At 34.6% G+C, this 12,239-nt stretch overlaps 1 protein-coding gene across 1 annotated transcript; it reads right to left on the bottom strand.

Annotated features, from left to right (window-relative positions):
• Nucleotides 1-11,145: 11,145 nt before the first annotated feature.
• Nucleotides 11,146-12,081, bottom strand: LOC116590830 (olfactory receptor 4K1). The gene has a single exon (XM_032343161.1). It carries the CDS (start codon nucleotides 12,079-12,081, stop codon nucleotides 11,146-11,148), a length of 936 nt encoding a protein of 311 aa, XP_032199052.1.
• Nucleotides 12,082-12,239: the final 158 nt, after the last annotated feature.

Here is a 12,239-nt window from a genome sequence, read left to right as displayed (position 1 = left end):
TTAAAACAATGTTTTCTGATCTTAAGCCATCCCTGTTTATGTCTCGTTAGTTGTATTGAATTGACTTGGTTTAGTTCTAGATTTATAGGCAGAATTTCTCTAAAACCATCCTAAAAGGATTTTTTCCATATTAAGAGATAATCATATTTTTATTCACAGTTATGATATCAGCCAGTCTTCATAGGAAGACAGAGTGTGAAAATTTCTACAGTAAAATATTAATAGCACTTGTTTGAGATCAGAAAATCTGGACTTAGTTCCTGGCTCCAGACTAACTCTTTGTAATAGTATTTGTTCATTAATTCTCACTTATTGAGCATGTCAAGCATTGATACATGTCAAGCATTCTATAGGCCTGCAGATATAATAATGATCACAACAGAGAGGATTCATGCTTTTGTGCCATTCACCACAACTCTGAACTTTGTTGCAGCATAAATTTGAAAGAGATATGTAAACTATGAAGTGGTAACTTATAGTTGAGTGGGCATAATATTGTATTAAAAATCAGATAATAAAGTTTTACCTCTACTTGGTAAAGCCAATCTAAACAGAAAAATACCTGGTTCTCAGCAGATTAATAATCTAGGAGATTTTAAAAGACCAAAAAATAATGAGGCATATATCATCATGTGAGATACAAAAGAGCTGATGAAAGACATGGAGGAGAAAGAAGATAACTTCACAATAAATATAACCATATTTATACGAGGAAATTATCTTCTTGTCTCTGTATATAAATAATTAAATTGGATAAAGGTTTTTGGATATGTCGGACTTGATTTAGTTGCCTTACATTATTACATGACTAATAATTCCATAAATATATACCATACAAGAGAGTGCAAAAGAATAGAAGCTGGAAACTGTTTTCTCTCTCTCTCTCTCTCTCTCTCTCTCTCTCTCTCTATATATATATATATATATATATATAGCATTCTGTACTTGTAAAATGCTGGGAGGAAAGAGCATCTGTTAATCATATCAACCAGAATTTTCTTAGTCAACTTCATACAAAGCACCATGCTAAGCACTTCATCCATTATCTCATTTCTTCTTACAACAGTGCTCCAAAGGATGTACTATTATTACCCTACACAGTAGAAACAGCTAAATCCTAGCAGTAAAGTTAGTGTCACAGGGCATAGCCAGACAGCAGGGGTTTGTGTATTCAAAACACACCTGTATGTGACTTAATTAGAGGCCTGATCACTGAGAATCTATCAGAGGAAGTCTACCTGGTCGTTACAATGACAGTTTTGTGTCCCATTCTATTCTCTATCCTCATCTCTATTCTTTCAGATTTATGTATCAGTATGCTCACCTTACCTGGGCGTCTCAATCCATCACCTGTGTTAGTAGTAAAAATAATCAGATGGTTTGATACTGTGTTTGATTTAGAATCTCATAAACAGACTCCAAATTCTTATGCTCAAGAGCCCAGGTTGTCTTAATTCTAGTGATAACTTTAACCCAGAATCCCTTTAACTTTCTGAATGATGTCATGTGAACTAAATTTTTTACCTGATGTGATTATCTTCCACACACCAATTATGAGAGAAATTCTAGGGGAGTAATAACAGGCTGAAGAAGGGAAACCTCCAAACATGTTTATAAAGACTGAGTCACAAAGCCTCCAAAACCAAATATTTAAGTCTCATACCACACACCCATACATCTTGGATAACCAGTACCATGGATTGCAATAGCTAATTAAAGAACTTCCTTTGTGAAATGAAGTCAACTTGCAGTGGGAGTTATTAACACAATTTCAGTTGCTTTTCCCAAAAACAAAATGGAACGGATTTTTAAAGTGTTGCCCATAATTACATATGAGGCATATATCGCAAGGGGGACATTTAGTAACCCAGAAGCTTGCAGCAGCTACATTCACTCTCATTTAATAATCTTTCTCCCTCCTTGTGGCTTCCTTTTTCTATACTTTTTTTTTTTTTTTTTTTTAGGGAAAGGGGGTGGGAGTGGGGCAGAGAGAGGAGGAGAGTGAAAGAGAGAATCAAGAGCAGATTCCACCTCAGCATGGAGCTCCCAACACAGCTTGACAGTCATGACCTGACCTGAAACCAGGAGTTGGACACTTAACCAACTGAGCCACCCAGGTTCCCCTTTTCATGTGGCTTTCCACTGTTTAGAGTGACTGTGCCCATAAGTACTAGGTCACAAGTTCCGGAAAATGTAAATCTGGCAATGGGCCTAAGAGAATTGGAATTTTGTTTTCTCTAATCCTTCACTTCTTTCTTTTCACAGAAATATTTATGATAAAGTTTTTTAAACTCTATGCTATACAGTATGCCACCAAAACCCCAAAATTTTTCAGTTGTCATTGATCAGTACCTAACCATACAATAGAATCAGAAAGAAAGCTTAGTTGGACATAAGTGGGTAGAACACCTGTCTTCCTTTTGGACACTGTGGAAAGATACGTAAGAGCAGTTAGAAGGGCTGAAAAGGTCTACAGAGAAGAGCAGGTGACAGAAAGAAAATAGTTAATGTTGAGAAACGGAATAAATGCCCAGAAAATTTGGTGAGTCTGAAGAGCCTTGACTTCTCTGAGTTCTTGACTAGTAGACTAAATTCCTTCTTGACATCTTATCTTTAATGTCTCATAGGTATTTCAGTTTTCTGTTTCCAAACCTATTTGTCCTTTACTCTGCCTCATGCCAGCTAATGGCAATTCTGTCCTGTGATTCTAGTCAAATATTTAGCTCCTTCCTTTTCCTTATTCCCTTTCTAAACCCTGCTTTACCTTCCCCCCAAATATTCCCAATTTATCAAATTATTTCCATCTTAACTCCCTGTCTAAATCTTTATTTTCTTTTCCCATTAAGTGTCTCAAAGGGCTTCTAATAGTCTCTGCCTTGTACCATTGATATTTTCCAGTCATTCTTCTAGAATGATCTTTAAAAATAAAATCAGAATTGGTCATACAACTTTAAAATGGTGAAGGCATTCCATTGCTCTAGAAATAAAATCAGTGCCCTTGCCGAGTGCGTGTCATTTTACATTTCACATGTTAACCTCAACCTCATGTTTTCTCACTCTGCTCAGTCACTAAACCTATGCTTTCATTTCCTGGAATACTCCTTTTTATATCAGTGAGTTTTGTTTTCTCTTTCTTCTATCTGAATATTTTTTCTCTGGCTCTTCATGTTCTATATCCTCATTTTTTAAAAAATGTGTATTAATTAGAGAACATGAGCAAGAGAGCACAAGCGGGCGGGCAGCAGAGGGAGAGGGGGAAGCAGGCTCCCCACTGAGCAGGGAGCCCAATATGAGACTCAGTTTCAGGACCCTGAGATCATGATCTGAGTTGAACGCAGACACTTAGCCAACTGAGCCACCCAGGTACCACTGTGTCCTCATTTTTTTTTTTTTAATTTATTTCCAGCATAACAGTATTCATTATTTTTGCACCACACCCCGTGCTCCATGCAATCCATGCCCTCTATAATACCGACCACCATTTTTAAAGTATCAGATGAAATATCATTCTACAGAGCAGATTTATCTGCATATCCTTCCCTCTCTATATACTTCTCCTAATTTTGAATTTTTTTCATCTTGCAACATTATTTGCTACCCTCATAACACTCATTACAGTTTTAATTTTCACTTATGTTTGTTTGTGTACATGTTGTTGTTTGTTTGTCCTCTCTACCCCAAGATTATAGGCTCCATGTGTGCAAGAACCGAATCTCTCAGACCACTGTTAAACTTGGCACATAACTTAGCAAATGGTAAATGCCCAAATAATCGTATTGATTCAATGAATAGCTGAATAGGTAATTGCCCATGAGATGGTTACTTTTTATTTTTAAGAACTGCTATAAAGCTTTGTTGTTTTGAGTATATCACATAAATGGGATCATATGTGTTTCCTCTATATACTGGCTTTTTTTTTTTAACCCAACATAATGCATTTGAGATTCATTCATAAGTCAATAGTTGCTTCCTTTTTATTCTGAGTACTATTCTAAACCAATTCTGGACTTGGCCATGTGTCTTGTTCTGTCCAGGAGGCTGCATTGCATCTCACAAATGAAAGGCCATGTAGAGAAAACTGAGGTGCCTTTGGCTGATAGTCAGCTAGCTCCTACTGCCAACCTGCCAACCACCGAATGTGTGAATGAGGTCATTGTTGATCTTCTAATTTCCAGACTTACCAGACAACATAGCAGAGATTATATATGCTGACCCACACCAGAGAAAGAATCCACTGGGTTTGTGAACTAATATAAAATGCTTGCTGTTTTATTTGTTTATTTTTAAAATGCTTGTTATTTTCAATCAATAAATTTTGGAACGGTTTGATACCATTTTTTTCTACTTCTTGCCACATCACTAAAATTCTAGCAGTAGTTATATCCTTGACTACTCAATATCCTATTGTCCCCTTTATGGCTCCAGCTCTTACTAGTTTCATCCCCCTCTTTTGTGCTTCAGGCTAAGGGTGGCAAAAGTTCCTACTGCTAGTTCCTGAATTCCTCATTGAATTCTGCCAGGACTTCTCTATATTGTATGTTATATTAAAAATCTCTGCCAAGTGTGCTTTCTATTTCCTTTTGTGACCTTAATTTGTATACTTCTTGACGTATTCTAAAATTATCTTGGATTTCTTCATTCCATTAAAACTATTCCCATTTATCTTTTATTTTAGCTGCCTGCTCAAAACTTAGAAAAACTTGCAGAAAAGTGGCCTGCCAAGGTACTTCACTAAATAAAAGGCCTTTGGTAATTATATCATCCCAATGTGAGAAGAAGGTGCTGGAAATAGTTATGATATTAAATAGGATGTTTTCTCTGTATTTCATATCTGATTACATACTGAATATATCCACTTCAAGTCCCTTATGTACAATATTTAATTGTCATCTTCCCCATATTTTATACATAATGAAGATTTTAAAAATTAGTGAATAAACTCCTCTTGAAGTATATATCTTCCTGCTAGTTCCCTAAGCAAGAAATCTGAGAGTCATTGTTGATTCTCACTTACCTTCAAATGCAGCCAATTGATAGGCTTATCTTTAAATACCTCTGAATCTGTTCAGTCATATCTGTCCAACCCTCATTTCCCATTGCAGGGAATCCATTTTCTCTCCTAAAAGGCAACATCCTTTATGATTTTCATTGATATTTCCAAAGATAATTTATAGATAGATAGATAGATAGATAGAGATAATTTATAAAAAAATATAAATATATAACATCTCTTGCATTTATATCATTAAACACAAATGGTAACACTCTTTGTACATGACTCTACATGCTGATTTTTCTGATAAATAATACTTTGTGGAGATATTTCCTATTTGTACATATATAATGCTATAGTACTTTGTCTGAAAAAAAATATTGCCATTTGTAACAACATGGATGGATTTAGAGGGTATTGTGTTAAGTGCAATAAAAGAAAGACAAATACTATATGATTTCACTTACATGTGGAGTCTAAAAAAATAAATGAGTAAACGAAAAGCAGAAACATATTAATGAATACAAAGAACAAACTGATGGTTGCCAGAGGCGGATGAGGTGAGGCGATGTGCATAATGAGTGAAGGGGTGTAGGAGGTACAGGATTCTGGTTATGGAATGAATAAGTCATGGGGATAAAAGGTACAGCATCTGTAGTATAGTAAATAGTATTGTAATAGCACTGTATGGTTATAGGGGGTAGCTACACTACTAGTGAGCGTACCATAAAAGAGTTGTTGACCATGTTGTACACCTGAAGCTAATGTAATATTTTTTGCCAGTTACATTTCAATTAAAAAAATACTTATTATCTTTTATGGTTTCTGTGTGCTAAGAATTCAGTAATGGTTTGACTGGGCAGTTCCAGCTTAGGGTGACTCATTTTCATAAATCTACAATGAAAGGCTTGGCTGGGACTGAATGATATACTTCTCTGGCTGGGAGTTGTTGCTGGAGCTTGGAAAGAGGCCTCCATTCCTCTCCATAGACTTACTTGAGTGTCCCCATGATATAGTAAGTGACTTCCTCCAGAGTAAGCAGTGTAAAGAGAAAAAAGTTTTCTGTGATCAGATCTCAGAAATACCTCCTTGTGGTCACTTTTACCATATTCTGTGGGACACACAATTCGGCTCTAACTTTGTATGGAAGGGACAAAAGAAAACATGAAATCCAGGATATTCAGATCATTGGAGATTGGTTATCACAATTGTAGTATTTAATTTTGGCAGGAATGGGAGGCAATGGGTGCCTTCATATGCTACTGCTGGGTGTATAAATTGGTGTACTTCATTGAGGGGGTGATTTGATAGTGGCTAGTAAGATTTAAAATGCACATATCTTTGCATATATTCTATGTCCACTGTAGCAGTGTTTGCAATGACAAAAAGAAAAGGAAAAAATAAACGTCTGTAAATAAAGGAGTAGATCAATAAATTATAGAATACTTTGGAGGATTTAAAAAGATGTGTGAAGATCTATAATTGGCCATAGAAAAATTTCTAAGGCACATTGTTAAGCAACAAACAGAAAGAAAATACTCAAGAAGGAAAAAACACAAAAAAACTGATTTTGTATGTTGCATATAAATGAATGGACACAAAAATCCATGGTAAACCTCTTGAAGGATAGTGTAAAAATTTTGGCAGTTACTTCTGAAAACGGTATGGAGTGGAGTGGAGGCAGTACCTTTGCTTTGTAATATTTTGTCTTACTTGAATTTTTAAGAAAATGTCTTTAACAATTTAAATATTTAAACTTGGTAACAGACTGACAACTTAAGATAGCCTCTTCTAGTAAAGAATATAGTGTTTAGACTTTATGATATCTATTTTAGCTTTCAGAGCCCCTTTCTGGTTTATAGATTTCTAATTGCTGCTACAATTTTGTTGATCTCAGATCAAGTCTTCAGAAATAATTAAGGGAAGAGGGCAAGGTCTCAACTTCAAGCCTTTTACTTATGTTGTTATAATGCATAGGAAGTGGCTGTTAGGTATACAGATGTTAAAATATTGCCTCCCACTTAGCCTCAGTTTTATCATCTATAAAGTATAGATAAAATATAAAACTGCCTACCATATAATACTACTGTGATCAAATGTGACACTGACAGTTGTTGGCACTTACTAGACATGCAAAACGTAGCCACTGTTAGTTTAGATCCATTCTATATTTCTTATCAAAACTAAAGCATTGTTTTGGTCATAATGGAGGATGTGATTGAATATATGCTAAGGAGAATGAAACCAATCATGATGGGTGTTGGTTGACTCTTATTCTTCCCCCAAGAGTATTTAAGGGAGGAATACCACCTGGATCAGAGCTATATTAGCTTATGAGAGTGTATTTTTCTTGGACTATACAATCTAAGCACAAAACACAATCTATTGCATTACAAGGGGAAAAAGTCATTAAACAATCATTACATAAATACTTATGCACCCATATCTAGATATCTGTTATTAAATTGTTTGGAGGTCATTTATATTCTCTGGGCTTGAATTTCCTTAGTGAAAAATAAAGAGTCTGGGTTAAATTATCTCTAACAACACTTCCTGTGCCAAAAGTCCATGATGAAGTGCTCTCTACCCCTCCTTTAATCTGGGCCATTCCTTCCTTTTCCTTATAACTAGAATACAGCACAAGATGGTCTCTAGTTATTTTTAATAGCTGGGCAGCATTCTATTTTATTGATATACCAATAATATATTTTAGAAGTCTACATTGATTGACATTTAGATTTTAATATTTAGATTTTTAAAATATTTTGTTCTTGGGGCACCTGGGTGGCTCAGCGGGTTAAGCCTCTGCCTTCTGCTCAGGTCATGATCCCAAGGTTCTGGGCTCGAGCCCTACATCAGGCTCTCTGCTCAGCAGGGAGGCTGCTTCCCCCTCTCTCTCTCTGCCTGCATCTCTGCCTGCTTGTGATCTCTCTCTGTCAAATAAATAAATAAAATCTAAAAAATAAATAAAAAATAAAATCTTTTGTTCTTAAAATCAGTGCTTGTAATACATACTAAGTCCATATTTGCTTTTACATGTGTGTGGGTATATCTGTAAGATAAAATGCTAGAAGTATAATTACCAATTCAAAGTTTTAAATTTTAATAAATATTTATATTTTCCTTCATATATTTTACCAATTTAGAGATTTAATAACAATACTTGAGGTTTCTTTTTTCTTGGGAGGGTTTGAGATTTGAGGTTCATGTTTTATCGGTCTTGTCAATATGTTATACTATCAGACTCTTGGATCTTTGCCAATCACATAGGTAAACAAAAGAATTTTGCTATACTTACACTTGTATTTTTTCATAAGATAGTTTTACTGTTTATTTGTTTATTAATATGTCCAAGAATCATTTTCATTACATTAGTAATTAATTCCCTATTCATATACTTTGCTAATTTCTCTCCTGCCTTGTGGGCATGCACTTACTGGCTTCAAAGAGTTCTTTACAAATTAAAAATATAACCCCTACAAGTAATCCTGCTTTTCACATAGTTTTATTTTTAACTTTATCATAGGCTTTTAAAACAACAACAACAAAACAAAACCTCTGTGGAAAATTATGTTGTCAGATTTATCAATCTTTTTTTTTAACTTTATGACTTTAGGGTTTTTTGGTCAAACTTGATGTGATAGGTTGTGCCTGATCACCCAAAACCCAAGTAGATCTAATAGCGAAGATTCTGAAAGTGGAAGAATATGTCTCTGGCAGTACAAAGAATTGAGCAAGTCAAATAGTCACTCATTAAATTCTAATTTCCCTCCTCCTGCTGCTGCTGTTCTTATTCCCCCTCTTCTCCATTTTCCCCTTGTGCCATAGCCTTTCTCCCCAGTTTAGGATCAGAGCAGCAAAATGACTTGATTTTTTAAGAGTGCTATCAGTACCCCCCCATTTTCACCAGCAAGGTAGAGTTAAAAAGAAAAAAATGGTATCAAGAACGTCATGACTGCATTAAATTTTATTGTGTATTTTTAAAGTTTTTGACACTGTGTAAAAATATATAAAAAGTAGTCAAGTATAAAAGATCATTATCATATTTGACATTGTATGAATGAACCAAAAAGTCTGAATTTCTAAGAAACCTAAAGTTTATAAGCATTATCATGGAAAAATACTGTGTGTCTATATCTGAAACTCTGCACTAGGAGTTAGCATGCAGAGTTAAATTCTATGCATATAGCCACTAACTTATGTATTACAAGTGAAATACTGAATCCAGAATGAAGACAATTATGAAATTTCTTTTTTATATTAAGCAATTATTTTCTTCAGTGTTAGAATACATTTAGTCTTCCTGTTACAAGGCCTTTTTCATGATGTAAATCACAGGGAGAAGTACATAACAAAAATTTGGCTAATGAATGAAATACTAATAAGAGATTTTTAAATATTTATTATTAGATATACACAAATTTTACTTTCCCTCTTCTGGGTTTACAAAAAATACGAAAGGATAGATTTCAAATTTGGTCATCAAATAATTTTGGTCACTTTGCGTATCGGCATACTTTAGGTACACATGGAACTTTTAAACTTTTTCTGTGAATAATGAAGAATTCATTATAACCAATTATTTCTACTTAAAATAAGTAAACTTGGAAAAAAGATACATAGACATTTCTCAACTTATGATGGTTTGACTTACAACTTTTTTGACTTTTTGATGATGTGAAAGTGATAAGCATTCAGTAGAATCTGTACTTTGAATTTTGAATTTTGATCATGTCCTGGGCTAATGATATGTGGTATGATACTGTAGCATGATGCTGGGCACCCACAGTTCCCAGTCAGCCAAATAATATGAGGATAAACAACCAATATACTTACTACCATTTGATATCCATACAAGAATTCTATTGTTCACTTTCAGTAGAGTATTCAATAAATTACTTGAGATTTGAATACTTTATTATAAAATGGGCTTTGTGTTAGATGATTTTTCCCAGTTGTAGGCTAATCCTAAAATGGGCTTTCTGTTAAATGGTTTTTCACAGTTATAGGCTAATGTAAGTGTCCTAAGCATATTTAAGGTAGTCTAGGCTAAGCTATGATGTTCAATAGGTTAGATGTAGTAAATGCATTTTCAGCTTACAGTGGGTTTGTCAGGAGGCAACTCCATGTACTTTAAGGAAGGTCTGCAGATGCTGCTGATAACAATAAATATCTAGAAAATGCTTTATAATGAGTATAAATGCATATTAAATCATCTAGAGGAAAATAGAAAAATTGAGATGAGAAAGATGATACATAACCAAATACACTTGATCCTTGAACAATGCAGGTGTTAGAGACACCAACTCTCCACAAAGTAGAAAATCCAAGTATAACTTTCAGCTGTCCCCAAATTTAGCTACTAATAGCCTACTGTTGATTGGAAGCCTTACTGAGAACATGAACAATCAATTAGCACATATTTTATATGTTATATATATATAATATATAATATATTCTTAAAATAAAGTAAGGTCAAGAAAAATATTAAGAAAATCATTAGGAAGAGAAAAATACACTTACAGTATTATACTGTATTTATTAAAAAAAAATCCACATATAAGTGGACTTACAGTTCAAACCCATGTTGTTCAGGCATCAACTATATATATAACCAAATTATAAATTACCAAAATATTCAATACAGAAAGAAAAGATAAGCTAACAAATATATATTAATGAGGTAAAATCTGTGTTGCAAAACACATTTCTTTTTACTATGTCAATATATGGAAAAGTATAATTAAGTTGAAAGTATCAAAAGCTCAGTTTGCTTATACATTTTGAGTGCAAGGTATAAAAATGTCATGTGTTCAGTTGAAGAGAATCACAAGTTTAATAAAATGAGGAGCATTTTTTTTTTTTACTTTTTTTTTTTTTATTAATTTTTTTTTTATTTCCAGCATAACAGTATTCATTATTTTTGCACCACACCCCGTGCTCCATGCAATCCGTGCCCTCTATAATACCCACCACCTGGTACCCCAACCTCCCACCCCCCGTCCCTTCAAAACCCTCAGATTGTTTTTCAGAGGGTTTTGAATGAGGAGCATTTTATATAGATTAGAATATCATTAGCAAAAGTAATTGGCATGGTGTTATGATCCAGCAGAGGCTCTTTATTCCCATTCAGGATTACCTCATGGTGATCTCTAGTTTTTCCAGGAGTTCACATGACGGTTTCTCAGTTTTCTCATGGCTGATTTAACATCTTCATTCCTTAGAGAGTAGATGATGGGGTTCAGCAGGGGTGTACAAACAGTGTAGAACACAGAAAGGAACTTATCCACAGAGAGTCTGCTAAAAGGCCATATATAGAAGTAAATGCAAGGCCCAAAGAAAAGAATCACTACTGTAATGTGAGCAGTTAATGTAGAAAGTGCCTTGGATGACCTGCTGGAGGACCGGCGACGAACCGTGATCAAAATGATGGTGTAGGAAATAATTAAAGCCAGAAAACAACCCAGTGATATCAGGCCACTGTTAGTTAGGGTCATAATTTCCATTTCATAAGTATTCATACAAGCCAGCTCTATCACCAGGGGAAGGTCACAGAAGAAGCTGTCTACCTCATTGGGGCCACAGAATGGCAGATCCACTGTAAAAGCCAAGTGACTCACAGAATGAAGAATACCCACAGACCAGGAAATAAACACAAAAATTATACATAGTCTCCGATTCATAATTGTGCTATAGTGTAGGGGCTTACAGATAGCTATAAATCTGTCATATGCCATAGCTACAAGCAACATCATCTCACTCCCGACAAAACTATGAAGAAGGAATATCTGGGCCATGCAGCCCTCAAAGGAGATAGTCTTGTGTTCAACAAAGAAGTCCAAAAGCATCTTAGGAGTGGCAAAATTAGATTGGCAGATATCAATGAAGGAAAGGTTACTGAGCAGGAAGTACATAGGTGAGTTCAAATGGGAGTCAGAGGAAATTATAACAATAATCATGATGTTTCCCAGAACTGATGTCACATATACTAAAGAGAAGATGGCAAAAAAGAAAAGCTGAAGTTCCCAAGATTTAGAAAGTCCCAGAAGCACAAACTCAGATACCACTGATTCATTTGTGTTAGCCATGAAGCCACTCTCCCGTTACCTAAATAAAGGCAAATCAGGAAAGATCACAATGGTGGTACTATATCCAGTATATATATAAAATAAATATGATAAGATTTCAATTAAAAATCAATTTAGTTTAATGAAATTATATAAGTAATCAATTGTCTAACATCTGT

The sequence above is a fragment of the Mustela erminea genome, chromosome 5 (assembly GCF_009829155.1).
Source record: "Mustela erminea isolate mMusErm1 chromosome 5, mMusErm1.Pri, whole genome shotgun sequence".
In the NCBI taxonomy this organism is placed as follows: domain Eukaryota; kingdom Metazoa; phylum Chordata; class Mammalia; order Carnivora; family Mustelidae; genus Mustela; species Mustela erminea.
The sequence above is the reverse complement of the archived record's forward strand: the minus strand, read 5'-3'. Positions and strand labels throughout refer to the sequence as shown.

Bases quoted from the DNA above. Each gene is read 5' to 3' on its own strand.
- LOC116590830 (XM_032343161.1), bottom strand. From the start codon at position 12,081: ATGGCTAACACAAATGAATCAGTGGTATCTGAGTTTGTGCTTCTGGGA.